At 39.1% G+C, this 26,694-nt stretch overlaps 1 protein-coding gene across 18 annotated transcripts in view; it reads left to right on the forward strand.

Annotated features, from left to right (window-relative positions):
- The window catches only part of CFAP20DC (CFAP20 domain containing), a 355,007-nt gene that overhangs the window by 278,721 nt on the left and 49,592 nt on the right, over positions 1 to 26,694 (forward strand). For 11 of the 18 annotated variants that reach the window (XM_054550630.2, XM_054550631.1, XM_054550642.1 and 8 more), the window contains one exon: positions 11,462 to 11,556. In XM_054550630.2, coding sequence (XP_054406605.1) covers positions 11,462 to 11,556 — 95 coding nt within the window. Of the gene's footprint in view, positions 1 to 11,461; positions 11,557 to 15,187; positions 15,581 to 22,814; positions 23,387 to 26,694 lie in introns of those variants that run through there. The other 7 variants (XM_009238850.3, XM_009238851.3, XM_054550636.1 and 4 more) reach the window with 4 other exon arrangements.

The following is a 26,694-nucleotide window of genomic DNA, read 5'->3' on the forward strand; positions in this document are numbered from 1 at the left end:
ATGTAAAATTGTCTCATAAACACAATCTTGTTTTTAGACAAAGGAACAGAAGCCATAGTCTATCTTAACTGAGGACATTGTCTTCGGTTCTAAAGGTATCTGATTCAGCCTTACTCAGGCAATGTCCACTGTCTAGCATGAAAGTTGAATGAAAACAATGTGGTATTACTTTATGGCCAAGATTTTAGTATTAAATCAATCTGTTCATTATAAAAATTCACAAGATAGTATTTATTCTTGATCTTTTCAATATTTTTATTTGTGTATTTAATATGAATCCATGGTTTTGACTCTTGAATAAAGCACCTCTTCTTGCAGAGTATTCAATATGTGCAGGTGTGCCTAGGAGCCCTCTCCCTCCAGTTTCAACAGGAGGGTAAGGGTGGGAGACATACTTGAGTCCTCAAGAGGAAGGAGGAAGAGGAGGCTCCTTCCTGCATGTGCTCAGAAAGCAGGCCTGACTGAAAGGATGTTTATCAACCCAAGGAACTGGAGGCTTTTCATTACAGGGAGATAGAGTCAGTCTGTGGCATGAAAGGATTATAGTCGGGTGGAGCCAAGATGGCCGAATAGGAACAGCTCCAGTCTACAGCTCGCAGCATGAGCAACGCAGAAGACGGGTGATTTCTGCATTTTGAACTGAGGTACCAGGTTCATCTCACTGGGGAGTGTCAGACAGTGGTTGCAGTGCACCAAGCATGAGCTGAAGCAGGGCGAGGCATTGCCTCACAGGGGAAGCACCAAGGGGTCAGGGAATTCCCTTTCCTAGTCAAAGAAAGGGGTGACAGATGGCACCTGGAAAATCAGGTCACTCCCACCCTAATACTGCACTTTTCGGACAGTCTTAGCAAATGGCACACCAGGAGATTATATCCCATGCCTGACTTGGAGGGTCCTACACCCACGGAGCCTCACTCATTGCTAGCACAGCAGTCTGAGATCAAACTGCAAGGCAGCAGCGAGGCTGGAGGAGGGGCGCCCTCCATTGCTGAGGCTTGAGTAGGTAAACAAAGCAGCTGGGAAGCTCAAACTGGGTGGAGCCCACTGCAGCTCACGGAGGCCTGCCTGCCTCTGTAGACTCCACCTCTGGGGGCAGGGCATAGCCAAACAAAAGGCAGCAGAAACCTCTGCAGACTTAAATGTCCCTGTCTGACAGCTTTGAAGAGAGTAGTGATTCTCCCAGCATGCAGCTTGAGATCTGAGAACCGACAGACTGTCTCCTCAAGTGGGTCCCTGACCCCTGAGTAGCCTAACTGGGAGGCATCCCCCAGTAGGGGAAGACTGACACCTCACACAGCCAGGTACACCTCTGAGACAAAACTTCCAGAGGAACGATCAGGCAGCAACATTTGCTGTTCACCAATATCCACTGTTTTGCAGCCTCCGCTGCTGATACCCAGGCAAACAGAGTCTGGAGTGGAACTCCAGCAAACTCCAACAGACCTGCAGCTGAGGGTCCTGACTGTTAGAAGGAAAACTAACAAACAGAAAGGATATCCACACCAAAACCCCATCTGTATGTCACCATCATCAAAGACCAAAGGTAGATAAAACCACAAAGATGGGGAAAAAACAGCAGAAAAACTGGAAACTCTAAAAATCAGAGTGCCTCTCCTCCTCCAAAGGAACGCAGCTCCTCACCAGCAATGGAACAAAGCTGGATGGAGAATGACTTTGACGAGTTGAGAGAAGAAGGCTTCAGATGATCAAACTACTCCGAGCTAAAGGAGGAAGTTCAAACACATGGCAAAGAAGTTCAAAACCTTGAAAAAAAATTAGATGAATAGCTAACTAGAATAACCAATGCAGACAAGTCCTTAAAGGACGTGATGGAACTGAAAACCACGGCACAAGAACTACGTGACGAATGCACAAGCCTCAGTAGCCGATTCGATCAACTGGAAGAAAGGGTATCAGTGATGGAAGATCAAATGAATGAAATGAAGTGAGAAGAGAAGTTTAGAGAAAAAAGAATAAAAAGAAATGAAGAAAGCCTCCAAGAAATATGGGACTATGTGAAAAGACCAAATCTTCATCTGATTGGTGTACCTGAAAGTGACGGGGAGAATGGAACCAAGTTGGAAAACACTCTGCAGGATATTATCCAGGAGAACTTCCCCAATCTAGCAAGGCAGGCCAACATTCAGATTCAGGAAATACTGAGAATGCCACAAAGATACTGTTCAAGAAGAGCAACTCCAAGACACATAATTATCAGATTCACCAAAGTTGAAATGAAGGAAAAAATGTTAAGGGCAGCCAGAGAGAAAGGTCGGGTTACCCTCAAAGGGAATCCCATCAGACTAACAGCAGATCTCTCAGCAGAAACTCTACAAGCCAGCAGAGAGTGGGGGCCAATATTCAACATTCTTAAAGAAAAGAATTTTCAACCCAGAATTTCATATCCAGCCAAACTAAGCTTCATAAGTGAAGGAGAAATAAAATCCTTTACAGACAAGCAAATGCTGAGAGATTTTGTCACCACCAGGCCTGCCCTAAAAGAGCTCCCGAAGGAAGCACTAAACATGGAAAGGAACAACCGGTAACAGCCACTGAAAAAACATGCCAAATTGTAAAGACCATTGATGCTAGGAAGAAACTGCAACTAATGAGCAAAATAACCAGCTAACATCATAATGACAGGATCAAATTCACACATAACAATATTAACCTTCAATGTAAATGGACTAAATGCTCCAATTAAAAGACACAGACTGACAAATCGGATAAAGAGTCAAGACCCATCAGTGTGCTGTATTCAGAAAACCCATCTCACGTGCAGAGACACACATAGGCTCAAAATAAAGGGATGGAGGAAGATCTACCAAGCAAATGGAAAACAAAAAAAGGCAGGGGTTGCAATTCTAGTCTCTGATAAAACAGACTTTAAACCAACAAAGATCAAAAGAGACAAAGAAGGCCATTACATAATGGTAAAGGGAGAAATTCAACAAGAAGAGCTAACTATCCTAAATATATATGCACCCAATACAGGAGCACCCAGATTCATAAAGCAATTCCTTAGAGACCTACAAAGAGACTTAGACTCCCACACAATAATAATGGGAGACTTTAACACCCCACTGTCAACATTACACAGATCCACGAGACAGAAAGTTAACAATGATATCCGGGAATTGAACTCAGCTCTGCACCAAGTGGACCTAATAGACATCTACAGAACTCTCCACCCCAAATCAACAGAATATACATTTTTTTCAGCACCACACCACACCTATTCCAAAATTGACCGCATACTTGGAAGTAAAGCACTCCTCAGCAAATGTAAAAGAACAGAAATTATAACAAACTATCTCTCAGACCACAGTGCAATCAAACTAGAACTCAGGATTAAGAAACTCACTCAAAACCGCTCAACTTCATGGAAACTGAACAACCTGCTCCTGAATGACTACTGGGTACATAACGACATGAAGGCAGGAATGAAGATGTTCTTTGAAACCAAACAGAACAAAGACACAACATACCAGAATCTCTGGGGCACATTCAAAGCAGTGTGTAGAGGGAAATTTATAGCACTAAATGCCCACAAGAGAAAGCGGGAAAGATCTAAAATTGACACCCTAACATCACAATTAAAAGAACTAGAGAAGCAAGAGCAAACACATTCAAAAGCTAGCAGAAGGCAAGAAATAACTAAGATCAGAGCAGAACTGAAGGAAATAAAGACACAAAAAACACTTCAAAAAAATCAATGAATCCAGGAGCTGGTTTTTGAAAAGATCAACGAAATTAATAGACCACTAGCAAGACTAATACAGAAGAAAAGAGAGAAGAATCAAATAGGTGCAATAAAAAATGATAAAGGGGATATCACCACTGATCCCACAGAAATACAAACTACCATCAGAAAATACTATAAACGCCTCTACACAAATAAACTAGAAAATCTAGAAGAAATGGATAAATTCCTGGACACATACACCCTCCCAAGACTAAACCAGGAAGAAGCTGAATCTCTGAATAGACCAATAACAGGCTCTGAAATTGAGGCAATAATCAATAGCTTACCAACGAGAAAAAGTGCAGGACCAGATGGATTCACAGCCGAATTCTACCAGAGGTACAAGGAGGAACTGGTACCATTCCTTCTGAAACTATTCCAATCAATAGAAAAAGAAGGAATCCTCCCTAACTCATTTTATGAGGCCAGCATCATCCTGATACCAAAGCCTGGCAGAGACACAACAAAAAAAGAGAATTTTAGACCAGTATCCCTGATGAACATCAATGCAAAAATCCTCAATAAAATACTGGCAAACCGAATCCAGCAACACATCAAAAAGCTTATCCACCATGATCAAGTGGGCTTCATCCCTGGAATGCAAGGCTGGTTCAACATACACAAATCAATAAACATAATCCAGCATATAAACAGAACCAAAGACAAAAACCACATGATTATCTCAATAGATGCAGAAAAGGCCTTTGACAAAATTCAACAACCCTTCATGCTAAAAACTCTCAATAAATTAGGTATTGATTGGATGTATCTCAAAATAATAAGAGCTATTTATGACAATCCCACAGCCAATATCATACTGAATGGGAAAAAACTGGAAGCATTCTCTTTGAAAACTGGCACAAGACAGGGATGCCCTCTCTCACCACTCCTATTCAACATAGTGTTGGAAGTTCTGGCCAGGACAATTAGGCAGGAGAAGGAAATAAAGGGTATTCAATTAGGAAAAGAGGAAGTCCAATTGTCCCTGTTTGCAGATGACATGATTGTATATCTAGAAAACCCCATCATCTCAGCCCAAAATCTCCTTAAGCTGATAGGCAACTTCAGCAAAGTCTCAAGATACAAAATCAATGTGCAAAACTCACAAGCATTCTTATATACCAATAACAGACAAACAGAGAGCCAAATCATGAGTGAACTCCCATTCACAATTGCTTCAAAGGGAATAAAATACCTAGGAATACAACTTAAAAGGGATGTGAAGGACCTCTTCAAGGAGAACTACAAACCACTGCTCAACGAAATAAAAGAAGATACAAACAAATGGAAGAACATTCCATGCTCATGGGTAGGAAGAATCATTATCGTGAAAATAGTCATACTGCCCAAGGTAATTGATAGATTCAATGCCATCCCCATCAAGCTACCAATGACTTTCTTCACAGAATTAGAAAAAGCTACTTTAAAGTTCATATGAAACCAAAAAAGAGCCCGCATCGCCAAGTCAATCCTAAGCCAAAAGAACAAAGCTGGAGACATCACGCTACCTGGCTTCAAACTATACTACAAGGCTGCAGTAACCAAAACAGCATAGTACTGGTACCAAAACAGAGATATTGACCAGTGGAACAGAACAGAGCCCTCAGAAATAACACCGCATATCTACAACTATCTGATCTTTGACAAACCTGACAAAAACAAGCAATGGGGAAAGGATTCCCTATTTAATAAATGGTGCTGGGAAAACTGGCTAGCCATATGTAGAAAGCTGAAATTGGATCCCTTCTTTACACCTTATACAAAAATTAATTCAAGATGGATTAAAGACTTACATGTTAGACCTAAAACTATAAAAACCCTAGAAGAAAACCTAGGCATTACCATTCAGGACATAGGCATGGGCAAGGACTTCATGTCTAAAACACCAAAAGCAATGGCAACAAAAGCCAAAATTGACAAATGGGATCTAATTAAACTCAAGAGCTTCTGCACAGCAAAAGAAACTTACATTAGAGTGAACAGGCAACCTACAGAATGGGAGAAAATTTTTGCAATCTACTCATCTGACAAAGGGCTAATATCCAGAATCTACAATGAACTCAAACAAATTTACAAGAAAAAAACAACCCCATCAAAAAGTGGGCGAAGGACATGAACAGACACTTCTCAGAAGACGACATTTATGCAGCCAAAAGACACATGAAAAAATGCTCATCACCACTGGCCATCAGAAAAATGCAAATCAAACCTGCAATGAGATACCGTCTCAACCCAGTTAGAATGGCGATCATTAAAAAGTCAGGAAACAACAGGTGCTGGAGAGGATGTGCAGAAATAGGAACACTTTTACACTGTTGGTGGGACTGTAAACTACTTCAACCATTGTGGAAGTCAGTGTGGTGATTCCTCAGGGATCTAGAACTAGAAATACCATTTGACCCAGCCATCCCATTACTGGGTATATACCCAAAGGAGTATAAATCATGCTGCTATAAAGACACATGCACACGTATGTTTATTGCGGCACTATTCACAATAGCAAAGACTTGGAACCGACCCAAATCTCCAACAATGATAGACTGGATTAAGAAAATGTGGCACATATACACCATGGAATACTATGCAGCCATAAAAAATGATGAGTTCATGTCCTTTGTAGGGACATGGATGAAGCTGGAAACCATCATTCTCAGCAATTTATCGCAAAGACAAAAAACCGAACACCACATGTTCTCACTCATAAGTGGGAATTGAACAATGAGAACACACGGACACAGGAAGGGGAACATCACACACTGGGGCCTGTTGTGGGGTGGGGGGAAGGGTGAGGGATAGCATTAGGAGATATACCTAATGCTAAATTACGAGTTAATGGGTGCAGCACACCAACATGGCACATGTATACATATGTAACAAATCTGCACGTTGTGCACATGTACCCTAAAACTTAAAGTATAATAAATAAATAAATAAATATATCTATAAATAAATAAATAAATAAAATAGGATTATAGTCAGAGCTGAGGAAACCAACCAGAGTATCAAGTCCAAGGGGCAAGTATGGAAATGGTGGAACAACAAGCAGGAATAGATTCTGAAGCACAGGTAGCTGGGTAAGAAGCAGACCCAGGAAATGGTTCAGAACTAAAGCTAAGACTGGCATGTGGTGAAGGAGCCTCAGCTAGAACTCCCCATTCCTTGAATGTTTTCTGTTTATGTAGGGGAAAGCATAGAGGTTTAAAGGAGTTGATCAAGGGTCAAGACAATGGGCCAGCATTAAATATCACATATAAAAATGTAAACATGTAAGATACAGATGCTGGACTGCACATTTCTGCTTAAAAATAAAATTATTAAACATACATAAAGTAAAATAAAAAACAAAACAAACAAACAAAATGCCACCAGAGTGGGGAAATTGTATAACCTGGAGCATCATTTCTCAAGGTGTGTTCTGTGGTCCCAAAAGATGTAACAGTTCTAGATACATAAATTTGGGCAATGCAGCCTCCTCTTGGGATACTCACAGTGTTTTTAAAGCTCTGAAAAGTCCTGCAAGAAAAATCCTGGTTGATTTTGTTTAGCCCAAAGTTTTTTATATTTTAGTTAAAATAGAAACCTTTCTTTTTACATTATACTTTGTAAATGCTTACTTAGTAAAAAGCTAAACAAATGAGTTAGTTGCTTTGATTAAAAATTTCTTAATTGTATAAAATCTTCTAAATGTGTGTTAAAATAACATTACTTGTCAAAATAACTCTATAGTTATTTTAAAGAGGTAAAATTAGATATACCTTATACCAGAACAAACTCACACCATATACCAGAATAAACTAAAAATGGACCAGAAATCTAATTGTGAAAAATGAATCCATTTAAGTAAATGGAAGAAAACATGGGTGAATTTCTACAGAACTTGGTTGTAGGGAAAGGCTTTATACATGTATACATATGTAACTTACCTGCACATTGCGCACATGTACCATAGAGCCTAAAGTATAATAATAATAATAATAATAATAATAAAAAGAAAAAAAAAATGACCCAAAATACAAAGACAATTTTTTTTCAATGGCTGATACCTTTGACTACATAAAAATAAAACCTTTTGTATGGCACAAGGAAAAACCACAATAAACAAAGACAAACTATGAAGTGAGGGAAAGATAAAAAATCTGATAGAAGAAAGGGCAAAAGATGTGAACAATCATATATCGCACATGCGTGTATATATATGTGTGTGTGTGTATGTATGTACACGTGTATTACATAAATGCCCTTAAATATATGAAAATACAGTCAACTCCACGTATAATGAGAACAAATTCAAATCAAGTCTACTTTAAAGTATCAGTTCTCACCTCTCCAATCAGAAAGCATTAAAATACTTCACAACATATTCCTCTAAAGTTGCTCTCGGGAAATCAGCATTCTCATACATTGCTGGTGAGAATGAGCACAGGTACAACCCTTGTGAAGGGAATTTGCCAATATCTAACAAAGACAAGTATACATTTACCTTTTGTTCCAGGAATCCCACTTTTAGAAATTTACCTTTTCAGGATTTACCTCTAAGTATACAAAAATAGACATGCCAAAGGTTATTCATTTAAGTGTTCATTGCAACCATTGCAAAACATTGAAAACATGCTCAAACATAGATGAGGGTGAAATGAATGATAGTACCTCCATAGGGTAACGTATTATGCTGCTGGAAAAAAAGGATGAGGAAGCTCTCCATGAACTGGTATGGAATGATTTCCAGGATAAATTATAAGCTGAAAAGATGAAAGTACAAAGGAGTACTATACTATGCTACCTTTTGCATAAGAAAGGGAATAAAAAACAGACATGTATCTGTTCAGTTTTTGCAAAATGAAACACAGAAAGGCAACACCAGAACTAATGAAATTTATTACCTCTAGAGGCGAGGGTAGGAATAGAGTAGAAGTTATGAGGGGATGGGAACAAACAGGAAGAGATAGGAGGATGTGACTCTTACCCCAAATGTGCCCTCCTGTAGTTTTGACTTTTGGTTGTTAATGTCGTATGTAATCCACAACAACAACAAAAGTAATAAAAATCAACAAGAAAGGAGAAGAAAGCCCAAAATGTAACACAAAAGGAAGCAGATGACTTTCGTTGTATTTCGAATGACTAATATACTCACATTGAAAATGGGGAAAAAAAGAACCCAAGTCAGTTTTTAATATGGTATTTTAACCAAAGAAGAAAAATATCTGTAAGCAAATTGAGAACTTGAGAGAGTAGGTTTAGGATAAGTGTTTCTTGTTTGTTTTGCTTGGCAATTCTGAAGCTACTTTTGGTAACTTCCATAATTCAGGAAGTAAGTAAATATCTTGAGGATACTGAGGGCCAGCTTCCTCACTGTCAGAAGGGGGTTACAAATATGGAAAGAAGAAAGATGAGAATGAACCTGTGGTATTGGATTAGTATTAGGGGAACCAATGTGAGTGCACAGTTACAGAGGTCAGGGATCATCAGATGTTTTCAGTAAAGGAGCAGATAATAAATTACTTAACTCTGCCATTGTAGCACAAAAGCAGCCATAGACAAAACGTAAACAAATGAGCATGGCTGTATTCCCATACATTTTTATTTATGGACACTGAATTTTGAATTTTATATAATTTTCATCTATCATGAAACATTATTTTCATTTTTTTAACCATTTAAAAATGTAAAAACCATTCTTAGTTTGCAAGCTAGACACAAACAGGCAGTGGGCCAGACTTGGCCCATGGGCCATAGTTTGCTGATTCCTGTTTCGATAGATATATAGGTGGGTCAGTAGATACATAGATTAAGAGATAGAGAGCAAATATGATAAAACATTAAAGGTGGGGAAACTGGGTGAAGCATATACAGTAGTGTATACTCTGCTCGCAACTTTTCTATAAATCTAAAATTTTTTTAATCACAAAAAGAAGAGCCCTATACTTTTCATAGCTAGTGCGGAAAAGGAAAAACATTGATCAAATTACTGACCTAAGAAGTGAGTGTCTTACATTTCGTAACATTCACAGAATTCCCACCTACACTTTCCCCACTGGGGTAGCTCCTACTGCGATTATATAGTTTCTGATTTGTAGCTGGGGGTGTCATGATGTGATAACATTATTTTCTCCTGTTCATCCTTGTTCTTCATCACCCTTATTGAGTAATGAGGTCACTGCGCTGGTAATTTGTATATGACTTTGTAATTTCCTATAGTGCAGGAATTTTTTGGTCTACTATAATTAAGTAGCCTAAATAAACAGTGCTTATCAGAAAATGCCCCATTAGCTTGGACGTCTGTGACAAATCCTTTCTGATGCCCTTAATGTGTTATAATGAAATTCAGTTGCACAGCATGCTCACCTTGCTTATTTCACCAGCCATAATCTAGTGATAGCTACGGTGAGTGGTGACTGAAAGTATCATAAAATATTATAAGTAGGAATTAGGTAATTTTGACATTAATATGCTTTTTATGCTGGAAAAGCAAGTAGTTTGTAAGGAAAATCTCTGTTGTATAGACCGTTAATCATTCTACCATCCTTTACCGGTTTAGTTCCAACAAAGTTCATTTCTACCTTGGTTTATTTATCATTGTAGGTAAGTCCACACCATGATCTTCATTGATAATGAAGATGATGGTGGTCAAAGCTGAAATTTATTGAGTGCTAATTCTGTACCCATATTCACACCAAATGTTTTTCTTCCATTTGTTTCTGTTTAATCCTAACACTCAACTCTTTTGTTATTATCTCCCTTTCACACATAAAGCTTAGCAATGCTAAGTGACGTGGCCAAGTTCTTACTGTAGGAAGCACGGAGCTGGAATTGGCCTGCAGAGCCAGTGCTCTTAGCTGTTGTCTAGGACTGTCTCCCATTGTAGATTAATACTGTAGGAAGAACAGAAATTTAGAAAGAAATTATTTAGTTATAAAGACATATTTCTATTGAGAAGAATAAGGTAAATGATAAAGAGCACTAATAGCAGTGCAAGAAATAGAATTCACATTGGAAAATCTTTTACATCCTCCTGCCTGCTCCCTACCACTAATGAAGCTCAGTGGTAAGTTTAGAGACGAGAAGGGCTTAAAGCAGAACATGCAGTGACTCAAGCCTTCTGGATGTCACCAGCTTGAATTGTATCCCCCAGGTATCTACGAGAGGAAGCAAGAGACTGGGGAAGAGTGCAGTAGGAAGGAAAGTAAAGAGATGGGGAAACGCCCTCACTCCCCCTTCCTTTGCCTTCACTGCTCGAAAGCCCCGAATTAAGAGAGACTGACTCCTACCACTGCTGGGGTCCATGGCAGCTCCAAGACTGACTTCAGTTCTGAGTCATCTTATGGAGTGTGACCATCCATGACGTGTGGCATGTGACTTTGTCAGGCTTTCTTACCCAAAGCTCATAAGGAGCTTCCTCTCAGCTACATTTCCTCTGAGTTATTGAAATAATTTCTTATGTGAAGAGAACTCTGCTGTAATTTAATAACAACAATAATAAACTTTTGAGAGGAATATTCATTTAGTTGAAGTAATTCTCAAACTGGCTAGTTAAGTGATTGACTCCATATTAACCAATTTACAAAACTGGATGTTGATATCTGGACATCTGTCTTTCTGAAATATGAAGGAGGAAAAAATGTTTCTTTGTGGAAGCCCCAGGGAATTGAAAATCCATGGGAAACCTAAAATCTATATATGGAATTCCAGACATGTTCATTCACTTTGTTTTCTTTTTAGGGACTGGTTAAATATGTTGAGCCCACCAATTGTTCCTCCCAGTCAACAGCCAGCTGAGCAGCATCCAGATTCCTCTGAAAGTTTGAATGTTCAAGGTGGGAATATGAAAAATGATATGCATAAGAAAATAAAAATAATTTACTATAAATAGAGAGAATCCATCACTTTGAGATGCCACTGTTTTTATTAAATGTTGATCACTTAGTCTTACACACCCTAAATGAGGTAACCTGAGCCTCATTTTTTAGAATAGTGGGTTCTTTACAACTAAAAAGAAGATGAGAGAAATTACCCTTGTTCTTCTGAAGGTTAATACCAGGGCAAAATATAGTTTAAGGTATAAGAATATGGTTTGGATGTCAAATTGACCTTCATCTGAATTTCAGCACTACCAATTCCCACTGTGTGACCTTTATGAATTTTGATTACTACATCTATAAAATAATACGAATAATAGTTAGTGCCCCCCCGATTGTTCCTTGTGAAGATTGAATGAGGTGCTGTATATGAAGCACTTAGAATAGTGCCTACCAAATATTAGCTGTTGGCATTATTATACAGCAGATGCGATATTTCAACATCACTCAGATACCTGTTTCCATGAATGCAAAGATACAACCTTTGCATTAAAGCAGAAGTTGTCACGTAGCTACAATAGGTATTAGTAAGATAAAAATCAGAAGGAACCAGGAATGAAAATTTGCCAGGTGTTCGTTTGGTTGGCATGAGCCATAAAGATGAACCATTAGTTTCTGGTTGTGAGCAGGGAACTTGACTGTCAGGTGTGCGTGGTGGAGGGACATAAGAGAATCTCTGGTGAAAACTGAGGAGTTGAGATGGCAGAGGCATGGGGTAATCTCAAGTGCATGATTGGAGTGACAAATAACCTCAGAGTGGGACTCTCTCAGACAGTTTTCTGGGTTGAATTTTGAAGATAGAAATGTTCTATCTGAAGCTTTAAAAAAAGTGGAAGTGAAACCAATATAAATTGCTCCAACAAAAGTGCCAGGTTTTTTTTTCCTAACTGCTGCAGGGAAAAAAGTAGAGCATCGCATTTTTCTTCAGGTGTGGAGAATTCAGAGTGAGAGCCCATACATCTGAGTTGTATGTTTTGGCCGCCCAAGGGATGGAGATGTCTCTGTGATTTACTATCTAAAATAGATTATGCCCCTCAAATTGGGAATCTTTTTAGAGGTGTGCATTTATAATTACTTATGACAAAAAAATAGAATCTTGGCTGTCAGGAGGAGACCTTGCTGTGAGGGAACAAATAATGTGTTATGTTAGGTGTCCTAAATAAGCCACAGGAACTGAGAGCGTGGTCCTTGAGCAAAGGCACCCAAGATATATATTAGCGAGAAACAGCTGGAAGGATGTCTTAAAGTCACCATTGCCAAGCCTGGTTCTGACAGCAGGAGCTCAGTTATGTTGAAGCTAAACAGAACTTCCATTGAGAGCAAATTCAGAGAATTGTAGAAATGTGCTGGCCAGTGTTATCCAGATCAAGCATTGCTTCTCCCTGTCACCCTGGATTTTTGTCAGCTGCCCCCTGGCCCTTTTCTCATATGCTTGGGTGGTTTGTAGTTGATTAACACCATCAAAAAACAGTGTTTCCTATTTGGTTAATGGCACGTTAATTGCATAGTTTTAGGCAGCATAAGACAGTCCATACTTACCAGTATGCTGAGATAGTGTTTCCATCTGTTCTGCTAAAGTGTCAAAGAAAAATTATGGGCTCAAGTTTCCAGTTTATATCATCGGAAGGGGAAGGGAAGTATGGTTGCGAGCAGTCTGGAACCCTTCCTGGGTTCTTGTTGCACGACACCATTCATTTAGCACTTACTTTATGCCAGACACCAAGTCATTACATTAAGCCCTCACACCACCATCAGGAGGAAATTGTGTGTGTGTGTGTGTGTGTTACAGCTGAGAAAACTGAGACACAAAGTTCTCAAATGACTTGCCCAAGGTCCCACAACTACTGAGTCACAAAGTTAGGATTTGAACCCAAGCAGCCTGGCCCCAGAGCCCAGCCATTATATTTTTATCCTTTGTGGATTTTGAAGTGGGTAAGTAGATTACCTACTGAAAATATATGTATACATAAAACCAGGAGTTGAAATATTATTTTTCCATTCAGAGTTTCTGATCTACAGGGAAAGCATTAATTAAAATATCTCAAGGGCTCAGTGACTAAGTTCTTTAAAAGAGAGATACCTCTGGTCACCTGTCAGCCCTGAGCCTGCCCCCCTCTCCTCCTAGCCATGCTTGTTAGAAATGACAGGTAGCCACAGTTGACCAGATCTAAGGCAAGGCCAAGGGAGTGAACAGCTGAATGAAGGGCAGGATCATTGGATATGGAACTGCCGGTCCTGGGTATTTGCATGTTGCTCATCTTCTTTTTTTGTTTGTTTGTTTTTTTGTTTGTTTGTTTGTTTATAATAGCTTTATTCAAAATAACTTAAAAGCAACCAAGATGTCCTTCAATAATGAATGAACAAACTGTGGCATATCTTCTTAAAGGCCTTCCCAGATAGTCTTACTTAAGTAGATCAGTCTGCCACTCACTGTGTTCTCTCACTTCACCTTCTAACATAATCTGCATGCCTTTTCACAGTTTGTAAATCTTGATTTGTCTACTTGTTTATTGTCTTTCCTCCTAAGTAGCCTCTGAGTTTTTAGGAGACTGTCAGTTTGCTCATTCCTGGATCCTCGGTGCCCTGTGCAAGTTCCGGCATGTATTAGATTCTCTATGTTCTCATTAGAAAGGAGAAGAGAAGGAATAAAGGGAGGAAAGGAGGGTGGGAAATACTCTTTAACTCGTCCTTTTTCTTATTACAAGCGTGGGGGAAAAAAGTAGAGCAATTCATTGAAATCTGACTTTCAATTTTCCCCCCATTCCAATTTTTTTGGTATATTTGGTATATTTCTAAAATTTAATTATGAGAGTATTGAACTTTGACCTATACATTTTGGCAGTTAAAGAGTTATAGATCACCTTATGCCATGGCTCTTAAACTTTATTCATAAGCAGTAACAACTTTTCTTTCAAGTGAAATCTCATATGGATTCCTCATGTATGGAAGAGATAAAAGCTCTGCTCTGGCTAAAGTGGGTGTTAGGATATCAGAATCCTGCCCTGGGGCTCTGATGAACCAGTTAAAACACTGATGTGGTCCAACCCCTCAATTTGCCTAAAGAGGTAAATGACTTGACCAAGATCAAATGCCCAGTCAGAGCCCTAGCTGGGATTAGGGCCCAGGCTTCCCCCACATCAGTGCCCTTTCTACAGAACCATTTCACTGAGGTGTGAATGTGATGCCTGAGGACTCATTCACAGGGAAAGGTATCGCCCACCTTTGGACTTCTAGGATATAAATAATAATAGCTATTTATTTAATCTTCCTGTGTTCTGGGCCTACATGTGCACTTGAATTCTCACAATGCCTAGTGAGGTGTGGATGCTATTATTATCCCGTCTTCCACATGGTTACATTGGGACTTAGGGCAGTGCAGTGATGTGCCGAGCCATCATACCTCTATCAGAGATGGAGAGGCCAAGATGCATTTCTGCAGCTGGAGGAATTACTGTATTTTAACAGCAGGGAAATATACTCTGCCTGATACATAATTCTAGAAAACTTGCCCCAGGCCATACAAAAAGTAAATGCACGAGTTATATCTGGCCCTTGAGTCAGAGGTTTCTGTCCCTACTTTATTCAGTAGGAGTTTGTGTCACAGCCAGTTTCTGCTCAGCCAGAATGTCTCAAGTGCATGAATGCCACCTTCACATGAACAGCCCGGTTTCCAGCACAGCCGGCCAGCAGGAAGAGCACTGCATTCGGATCTCTGACATCCCACTGGATGGGAAATGATCAGCTCTTCACAGCTCCTCCTGGGCTATAACACACTTGCTGAATATCAATTACCATCGGACACGGTGCCCTTATCACTTACTAAAATGTGTTTTCCTGGAACTTGTGTGAAATGTAAAAATGGGAAGTTAAGATTTCAGAACTTATTTGAGCAAACTACTAAAATGACCTTTTGAAAATGAACCATACTTTGCTCAAAGAATAGTTGTCAATTTGTTTTTGACATTTTTTCCTTTACGGTTATGACCCTTAAATTATTCATGCTTGCCAACTCCAAAATGGAATAATAACAACCTCTGTCTTCAGGCCTGTAGCCCTATCTTGCAGTTTACATAGATTTTGAGTAAGAAAGGCATTCAGAAGGAGTTTGGGAGTTGCCTGAGTCTCATAAAAATAATATTCTTATACCTTTCTTATGGCAAAGCCACACCGAATATTCCCATATGGATGTTGATTAATCTCCCATGAGATATAAATAGGTAGCAGATGCTTATTTTATAGATGTAATATCCAAATTACTAGTAAAGAGTTTACAGAAATTTTATGGCTTCTCACAGCTAACCAGAAAGAAGGAATCCTCATGTGTGGAGGAGATAAAAGCTCTGCTCTGGCTAAAGTGGGGGTTAGGATCTGGCTGCCTGCTCTTCTCCAACAGAGGAATTCCTTCACTGCCCTCCTATTGACTGCCACATAATTCTTTGACATTTACCTAATACTCTGAGTCTAAAAGTTGCTGAACAACTCTGGTACCCCCAGTGCCTAGTGTGGCTTCTAGGACACAGTAAATGCCCCACAAATATTTGATGAGTGAATGAGTGACTCTACTGGCCATAGGAAATATGAGAATGATTTGATCTATTCTTTTGATCTTTTTCGTACCTCGAAGATTTATTTCAGATGCAAAAGAGACTTTTCCCAAAAGAGCAATATTGGTGATATGAAAATAATAAGCCAGCATTAATAAAACACCGTTGTGTACCCGGCACTGTTTGGAATTTTTCTGTGTATTACCTCATACCTCCTCCCAACACTGCCTAGTGTGGGGTTGTATTATGTTCCCACTTTACAGATGAGGTAAGGGGCTAGCCTGGGTCACAGACCGTGAGTGTGCATCATGACACTGACCCAGACCTGTCTGACCAGGGTGTCCACACCCTTAAATCCCACACTGTAGTATGACCACAGAATCCCTATTTAGGTGGATAAGAACCACATGACTGAAATATCCACTGCCATTTTTTTTAATTTAGGAAGTTGTATTTTCTTGAAGCTTTCTGGATAAAATAGTGTTTACCTTGGTACTCTTCTTAGACCCATGGCACCCCCACCTCAACTCTCAGATTATAAAATGATTCCTGGTATTTCTAACATTCCTTTAATGCAGAGACCCTGCCCCTTCCCCTGTACGTAAGGTGATATTTTCTCTCACATAGCTCTCAGGGTCCTGGGGGAGTCTTCTCTGCAGGAAGTGATTACAGAGGGGGGAAATCAGTGCCTCACTAGTATCAAGAGATGCCTTCTTTTCAGGGCCACTAGAAGTGAACTCTCCAGTAGAGCGAAACACATTGCAGGTGTCTGAGGCTCTTTCACCTATTCCAGAACCACCCCACCTACGTATCCCCTACGTGCAACCCAGAAGGCTGGTCCCAGCTTTCCTTGCTGGAATTGGGATGCATTTTCCCATAGTTCAACATTGATACCTTGCTTAAAATCAGGCTCCTAAGAGACTATGGGCTCTGTTGGCTTCAGAGCTCACTCAGTACCTTGGAGAGGTGCCTTCCTTCACATGTAACAAAGTGCGTTTAGAGTTGTAAACCACACGGTTACAACTGCACGTCTGAATCACTGCATATTTAAAAGTAGAGACTACCTGGAAATAATGAAATTGTAATAATTCCTAATTAATGATCCAAGTTCTTCAACATGTTCCCTAAAATGGCATTTTCCAAGTAAAATATAGCCACCAGTTTTTACAAAAGGGGTAATGTACCTATTGCCCAAATAACACCTGAACTATAATAATGCAATGTTATTTACCTTTCAAAAACAATTCGTGTACCCTAAAACTTAAAGTATAATAATAATAAAATTTAAAAAAGAAAAAAAGAAAAAAAAACAATATAGCCCTCTAATTGGAAGAAAGTAGCATTTCATTGTTTTCATTCCATTGTTGGTTATTTATCTTTCTGCCATTTGAGGGCACATGTTTGCTGAGAACTGAAATACAGCAGTTCACAGTGGACCTTCTCGGACTTTAATGTGAGTTAATTTTGCCCTACTGTGAGATACGTTGGTGACAGAGTTTGCAAGCACCCAGTACTCAGCAGACTCTTATCTAAAATGTCATCTTCATTGATCCTAAGGCTGACTGCTCCAAATGGTGATTCCTCACTGTTGAATTGCTTAAACAATAGTGTATTAGTATGCACATAAAAATACAGTCAATCAGTTCTCAAGATCTGTAGGAGAGAAAATACATTAACTTTAAAAAAAATGTAGACGGCAGTGTCAGAAAATGGAAAATCAAGTTCAATGTCTTGATTCAGAGATTTTAAATCTGATAAACTAGTGCCACATCATTTATTTTCAAGCTTGAAGAGACATCTTGGGTGTGTAGGTTTTCTATTATCTACAGTTAAAATGCATTAAATATAGATAATTAAACATTTATATTAAGTGACTTTCAGAAGGTGAACTGGAGGGATTATTTACCTGTGCTGATCTACCAAGAGAAGGGCAGCCCGTATTGCTGCATTTGGTCTGGCTCCATTGGTTTTTCTTCTGTTATTGCCATTAACCAATTTCAAAGTGGATGAGGCTGAAAGTTTATAAATAGATTATTATCTGAAAGGTAATTTTATTTCACTAGAAATGGCTTTATTGTGTGTAGAAGAGAAAAAAATGTAATTTGGACCCCTATCCAGATGCTCTTAGTCTAGTAGCAGAAAATGGTTTTATTTGTTAATTTGTCCTTCTGGAGTTTCTGTAGCCAATCTTTAAATAGAACAATTTAGCATTTTGAGGAAAAACAAACTCAGCTCTATCCAAGAATATAATTGAAAATTACCCCATACCCATCCACAATAATTACCTTTCAAAACATTTCCCAATGTTTGACATCATAGTGGTAATAGCGTAATGATATTATAATTTCATTACGTAGGGATTATAATGGCAAAATGATGTAAGTTGGAGGCTTTGAAAATTAAGTTACAATGAAAACAAAACCTTTTATGTAAGTTTAAAGCACTTACTTCAACATAAAATTATACATAATCTCACCCAATTTTTGTATGAATGTCATTGTTGGTAGTTTTAAAATTCATCCATTTGAAGCTTTGGTACTAAAAAAAACAAAAAACCTATCTTAGTCCCCATGGTTATAATGCGCGAGGGTCCCGTTCTATAGTGATATGTATTGGAATGAATGCATTTATATCGCAGTTATTGCTCCAGTTTGTATGCATTATGTAGCAAAACCTCTACTAATGAATTGGATCTAACTCGATCCCTTTGCAAATGGGTGATAAAGACCCATGGCCATTACAATGGTTGTTTTCATCTTGAAAGATTCCCAACTGGTTGTAAATATATTTTGTTTTCTCGTTTAATAGCACCAGCTTAAAAATGTATCTTTTTTGCAAATATAGGCACAGAATACACTGAATAATTATATAGCATATAACTCACGTGCCAGAGGTCTGAGTTCCCCACGATGTGCTGATGGAGTAAGACAGAATCCAATGGCAGGTCCCTGAGAGTTTCACTCATAATCATTTTCCTCAGGGATATGTGATTTAAACATTACACCTGATGGAAAAAATTAGTTTTACTTTTGGAAACATACACAATTTTTGGTATAAGAACTGTTTTTTTAATTTAAAGATGAATTTATCATAATGTTCTATATAAAACTAACTGGGGGTCTTTCTATTTCTTTCAAATCCACTATGTTTTGGAGTTGTAAAAAAAATCAAACAGATTGAGTTTTCGGGTAGGGAATAAGGTATACATGTACATAACCCTTTTTGTGTCTGGCTCACATATCCTGTTTTCCATGATGACGGTGGTAACATTTACTGAGTACTTTCTGTGTACATGTGCTGAGTGTTATTTAGTCCTCATAGGAACAATGACAGGTACTGTTATTATCTGTACTTTACATATAAGGAAGCTGGGCTCAGAGCAGTGAATTTCCCAATATCCCACAGCTGTGATATGGTAGAAATTGGACTTGGACCTGAGTCTGTCTGACTCCATCGTCTAAACGTCATCCTTCCTGCCTCTATGAAGCCTTTTCTTCACACTTTAAGCTGTATCAGTACTTCCATCCTGAGTTACTAAGAAAGTTATAGCCTATAGTTCATGATTTATTTTATTATCATCCCTAATAGTAACTATCATTTATTAAACAACTACTGTGTGTGCTGTGTTATGCATATTACCAGTGTCTAATTTAATCTTCCTCAAAACCCTACCAAATAGGCATTGTTATTCCCATTTTGTAAACAAGGCAACCAGGGTCCGATGAGGTGAAATGATCTGTAGCCGGCTTTCAGGCGGTAAGCAGCCGAGCTTCCATTCGCCCCCAGTGTATTGGATTCTAGAGCCCGTGAGTGCGCTTAGCCACTCAGCAGTAGAGTCTTCCAGTTTAACTCCTCATTAATCTTTAGTAGCTGCTTTTGTTTCATGTGTTTGTGTCACATTCACAACTAGACTATGCCCAGCTCAATCACATAGCAGATACTAATTGATAAACTAATTCATTTCTCTCAAGTAGTCCAAACTTTAAAGGCATAATGGATTGAATATCTGAAAGTAGAGGATGTACGTACACTCCTTTGATGTGAAAAAGTGATCTAAATGGGGTCATTTTCAATATGGAATGACCATTTGAGGAATACTCTCAAGGATAGAGGCAGGGCCCTGGGGACTCCAAAGACAACAGAAGAAGATAAAGGAAACGCAGCCTTCCTTCTCTGAGTTCCTGTTCTTAATTAGAAACTGTGCAGGGTGGTCGGGTCAGCTACCATTATTAATGTGGTTGTTAGCAAAGTCCTTTCATACTTCAAAGATATAAACTGCTGCAGCCCAGAGTCACAGAAGCTCATCAAAAGCACTACAGGGATCATTGGATCTGGTCCCCTGTCCTAAGCAGGGTTCATCTACAAAATTCCGCACAAATGGTTGCCCCACTCTCTGCTTCACCCTTTCCAGAGTACATGTTTCATTTGCTGGTCAGCTCTAATGCTTAGAAAATTCTTCCTTGTGCTAAGCCTGCTCAAAAAAATGGCTCCTCTTAGCTTCCACCTGTTGATCCTATGGCTTCCTCCTGGAACCCCAGATTTTCTTAACTTCTCACTCCTATGCCACCCTTCATATGCTTGAATCCAGAAGAGCTGCTGTCACCTCATCAAGCTTTCTCTTTTCTAGAGTTAACAAGCCCATTTCCTTTGGACTTACTGAACTGTTTGCCTCTGCCCTCCCCCAGGGACTCTCTCATCTTTAACAATATTTTTGAACTATGAGAAATCAGATTTCTTTGTTTCCAAACCTGACTTATTAAAATGTAGGACACCTTTAAATTTTTTATTAGTCTTTTCTATGTCTAAATTCCTTCAATGTAATAGCTCCCAATTAAACATGTTACACCACTCTTTTAGCATAATCAAGGTCCGACTGAATAGACTGGTACAAAGTACTCTGACTGGTAGAAAGAACACTGAACTCTTACTCTGGAAACTGAGAGTTTATCCCCAGCTCTGCCTGTAACTCACCAACAAACCTCAGATGAGCTGTTCAACTTTGTGAACCCTGGTTTCCTCATCTATAAAATGGGCATGATAATTCCTGCCTATTCCACAGGGTCATGAGGGCCAAATGAACTCCTACATGAGAAAGTGCTTTCTAAACCATCAACTGCTGTACCAATTGAGGTATTAGCAAGCAAGGCAGATGTAATCATTCCTCAGTTGAACTGCACTTTTAAGGACTGCTAGCACTGCACTCAACTCACAAGAATCAGCGGATTTCACATTTCACCTGTTTCTCTGCACAGTCCATTAGAATAGGGATTGTTTCTTGTCATCATGTCCTGAACACCTAACTCAGTGTCCGGCTCATGGAAGGATCACGCTAAATGTGTTTTTGGATGGTTAGGAGAAGAGTGGGCAGAGGAGTGGCTGTGGTACAGTTTTAAACCCCCACTTCACCATGTAGGCACCACTCCCTTGGACTTAACTCCAGTTTGTCAATGTCCTGACAATGTTCAGGCACCAGCCTGGTCTGATTTTGGCTGAGTAAGATGGAACCCCACAACCACCACCACCATCTTCCCTTCCTCTAGTCAGTGACACTTAAAATCATGGGCTTTTATTTACACCTTCAAGAAACATTCCATTTTTATTGAACCTCTATTATGAGTGAGCCCTGCACCATACCCACCATCCAAACTCTTCTGAAGCTCACCCTGGTGAGCACATAGCCCAAAGCTTCAGGGTTGGGTAGGGTTTGGGGTTTGGTTTTGGTCTTTAATAGCCTGTGCTATTGAAGAGAGAGAAGTGTTGTCTTAGTCACCTCTTTCTACCTGAGCCTACTCTCTGATCTTCTTTGGCTGGGAAGATCTTGACCTCTCAGTCCCTGAACTCATTACATGAACTTTCAGAAGTATTCAGAATGCACTCACTTGTGAATACAAAAGTACTTAACACAACACTGGGCACATATATGGAAGGTGCTCAGGAAACATCTTTGTAGAACAGTTTTGTTTTTTTTTTCATTTCATGCCATTTGTTGGAAGCCAGCAGGCCTCGATAATGACTTAGACAGTTGTCCTCTCTGTCCAGTCCATCTAAATGGCTGTCACGAGAGAAAACATCAAGCCATGTTCGTATCCCCAAAAAACTGAACAGACTTCCCCCCACCACTAATAAAACTACTAATCAACTGACATTTTGTTTTCTGTGTATATTGTCTGTTCTATATATCTTATAGTTCTATTATTTTAATTCATATTTGTTAGGTAGCCTTTTTAGGATGATTGAATGTGGATCAAGTTTTCTATTTTGTTAGTTAGTTTGCACTGTTTTGCATTTTGTACAGCTCTGGCCCATGAAGAAGTTTAGAACTGTGACAATTAGTTTTGGATCCTGGCAAGTTTCCTAATCCTAATAAGCATAACTCTTAAGTCTTTTGGCCCTCTCCCTTTCTTCCTTCCCCTCCCGCCAGTTCTCCACACTCAGTTTTTCTTGTCCTTTGTCATGAAGTTGGTCCTTCTGGTCACTGGTGTTTCTTCTCCACCTGGCACCACATGTTTAGAGTCTCACCACTTCCACAGTGCTCCTCCCTTCTGGCCTAAACCTTCTACCTGCATAAAGAAAATCCCCCAGGAGAGATGGTGATTCCTGCTTCGTTGCCCTTGTTTAGGGATTCCGGGCCAAGCCAACAGCTAATGTGTCTGTGGTTCCCCTTCCCCACAGGTGAAGAAGACCTCAGTGTGGAAGAGGACGAGGAAGTACTGACTTTGTTGTATGACCCTTGTCTGAACTGTTACTTTGACCCCCAAACAGGGAAATACTATGAGTTGGTATAATGCCTCCTTCCGGGGCAGAGAACAGGCACTCCCAGCTGGAGCAGAATAGCAGTTCAGGGTCGCTTAAGGAGTCACCACAACTTGTGTGTTGGGTGACCACAGAATCAAAAGTAACTGAGAGAAACGAATTCATTTTGTAAATAATGTTCAATGTTAAGAATACCTACATTCCTTTTGTAGATGAGTATGATTTTGAAACTGAAGAAATTAATACAGAGGCAAGATTTTAGGAGTTTGAATTGGTTCTTGTTTGTTCTCATTCTACATATAATTTTGTTTATTTCAGATAATTTTATGTAAACAAGTTAAGAGTTATTCATTCAAATTTTTTGCAGTGTTAATCTGTAAATGATGGCTTGATATACAGAAAATGTATTTTTGTTTAAAAGATGCCTGGGTACCTTTTATTTTATGACATTTGTATTAAAAATAAAGTATGATGGTAAGAAGAATAGCTTTTAAACTGCTTCTTTTCATTCACCCCACTTTCTTTTCCAGAATATTCCTATATGATACTTTCCTTCTCTTCAACTCTTAGAAAAAGAAACATTGTGAACTGGTCAGACTTTATGATCACATTTTATTGGCACTGGACCCACTATTTCCATTTCATTATAGTTCATCCAGAGTTTGCCAGAGATCACAACATTGTTAATCACTTAAGCTGCTTAGCACTGTATTTTTCTTTTAAAAAAAAATCTTGGGAGGCTGAGGCGGGCGAATCACGAGGTCAGGAGATCAAGACCATCCTGGCTAACACAGTGAAACCCCATCTCTACTAAAAATACAAATAATTAGCCGGGTGTGGTGGCGGGCGCCTGTAGTCCCAGCTACTCCAGAGGCTGAGGCAGGAGAATGGCGCAAACCCAAGAGGCGGAGCTTGCGGTGAGCCAAGATCGCCCCACTGTACTCCAGCCTGGGCAACAGAGCGAGACTCTGTCTCAAAAAAAAAAGAAAATACTTTGCCAATTATCTCTGAATTCTATTAATAGGTTCACATCTAGATCTATATAGAAATAACCTCTTTGAAATCCCCCCACCGCCACACACACACAAACACACACACACACACACACACACACACACACACACTCATCACCACTCCTGTGACCTGGGCCTGAAGAAATCCCAGAGGCTTTCTCTGGTTTTACAGTTGATGTCCATGTAACTCTGCTTGCCGGATCACAAGGAAAAAGTCATGTGCTTCCTGCATTCGGGTAGACAGCCTTGAATTGTGTGCCAACTATATTAATATTGAGCTCAAGGAAATACTTATTATATTACCTGGCATATTTTGTTATTTAATAAAGATTTTTTAATAAAGAAGAGTACCATTGGAAATGAAAATTTATTGGTGTACAGTTGGATTTAATGGTGGTACTATAATTTCATTTAATATTGCTTGATACAGGAAGTAAGAGCTCTTTTTACAGGAGTAGATTTGGACTCCTGTTCCAAGTATCATACATTATTTAGAACCATATTTGTGTTTGATAAGCTTTTAATCCTGTTGTTCACAAAGTATGCCTTCGTTATAAATTTCTCTCCAAGATCTTCATACTTACAAAACGAAAATGAATAAATTAAGCTTTCCAAAGCATGCAAAATGATAAAAGAGTTGGGTTTTCTTGATTATGACCTTAAAGATTGGAATAGGGCTTGGAAGGCCTTGTTTCTGCTTTAAATAGTCTCAGGACCATATATAAGGGACATATGACATAAATAAGGGAGTCAATTAAAATTTATATTAGTGAAGACTTATAAATATCAAAAACAACATGAGCTAGATGAAGAAAAAAAAATTAGGATACAGGAATGCCTCAAATGCCCCAAAACAGAATGCTGTAAGGCTATAAGGCCTCTGAATAGATTTGGGCTGGGACCTAGAGGACTGTAGTGAACTCTGTTGGGATTCTTAAATTGCAAGCAACAGACACCCTTGATCCCAGAATTCAAAGACTTGCTGAACAATCAAGCTCTGGGAGGCACAGACATCAGAGCAGCCCCAGAGATCCCTATAGCAGCAACCAACAGTTTCTCATGATGATGGCCACCAAATTGACAGCACCACTTTTTTCTTTCTCAGGTCTCTGCTCAAGGAGCAAGAGGATGGTAGGATTAACTCATCAGTTATCCCCAGGACCACATGGAATGGGAATGAGATACTCCCTGAAGGAGAAGAGGGCACTGTTAAGAAAATGGGGAGGGATGTCAGGCAGGCAAAAACCACAGATGTCTATCCTGGCAGTCTAGAAGCATTGGCTTTGCCGCTCATCTCTGATTGATTTTGCCATCTCTTCTCCTCTCTTCTCTCTCTTCTCTTCTCTCTGTTCATACATTTCTCAGCTACTCAGTCCACCTACCAGAGCACCCAGCCACTCCAGTACCCACATACCCAACCATGCAGAAATGTTAACTCCCAATGTCAGTTCAAAAATCCCAGAGTTGGGATTCCAATTCACCAGTTTGTTCCAAGGGCCACCAGGACCCTCTTCTATGGATGAAGGAGGAAAGCAATTAAGGAGTCCCTGTGATCTGAGTAGACATTCTAAAGGTGTCTACCACAAGGTCTTATCATCCCCTTTTTATAGCTTCATTTCTGTTGAGATGTCTACAGAAGAGTTGAAAAACAAAAATAGATGTGCTTCCCAGTGCCAATTTTAAATTAAATTGGTACCGCCACTTTACTTGGAAATTCATTAACTAGGCTATACATGTTCACTGGTTATCAAATTTTGTTGCATATTAGAATCTTCTGGAAAGTTCATAAAAATACCAATGCCCAGGTTCTACACCCGGAGAGTCTAACTTGCTTGGTTTCAGGTGTAGCCTGGGCATTGGAAATTTTTAAAACCTCCCCAGCCATGCCAATATGCAGTCAGGGTTGAGACCATTGCTATAGATCAGATCTGACATAAAGAGAAGGCAGGAGCTTTGCCTAATGGCATATGCACCTGTGGGGAAGAGCCTGTATTTCATTTTAAGACTTTACTTTCTACTTTTCTAATCAAGTGTGTACCAAACATTTTTATCCAAAATGGTTGCAAATGGAGACTAAAAAAAATAGATTGATTCAATGTAGAAGTACATCTTAAGATAATTTGGTATTAGTTTGGGGACTAATTCAAAGAGTTCCTTGTTTCATGTAATCGGGAAGCAACTTACAAGTGACTTTTAAGTCATCAATCTCTAAATTATCATGTAATTACAGAGGCTGGTTAGTGGGAATTATGGGAAAACAACTGTCAGCAATAATGGCATCAGATCAATGATTTAGTTTCGCTGGTAGTTATAAGTTCTTGCTATCTCCAATTAATTTAATTTTTATTAAAGGAAAATACTGATATATGCATAATACATAGACACTTTTGCCAAAAAAATCTTGCCCTATTATATTTCTTTGATTTTTATATTAGTTTCATTTAAATCAGTCGTTTCAATAACATCTTGATCCTTCTTGAAGTGCAAACTGTGTTTAATAAGAATAATGTAGTCACAGAATGTACAACCTGAAGCACAATTAATTGAAAGAATTAATTTAAAAATTGTCCCACGGTTTTAATTAAATATCTTGCTTCTGGAAGTTTCTGAGCTGTTCTTTTTTAAAAACTGTGGAATGACAGCAAGTACACTATCAAAACTTGGTTTGTTCCAGGTTACACCCTGTGACTCTCAAACTTCATTCAAAACGGCCAGAATAATGAAAATTAAGAATCACCTTCCTCAAAGACCTAGAACTAGAAATACCATTTGACCCAGCAATCCCA

Source organism: Pongo abelii, chromosome 2 (assembly GCF_028885655.2).
Source record: "Pongo abelii isolate AG06213 chromosome 2, NHGRI_mPonAbe1-v2.0_pri, whole genome shotgun sequence".
Taxonomy (NCBI): Eukaryota; Metazoa; Chordata; class Mammalia; order Primates; family Hominidae; genus Pongo; species Pongo abelii.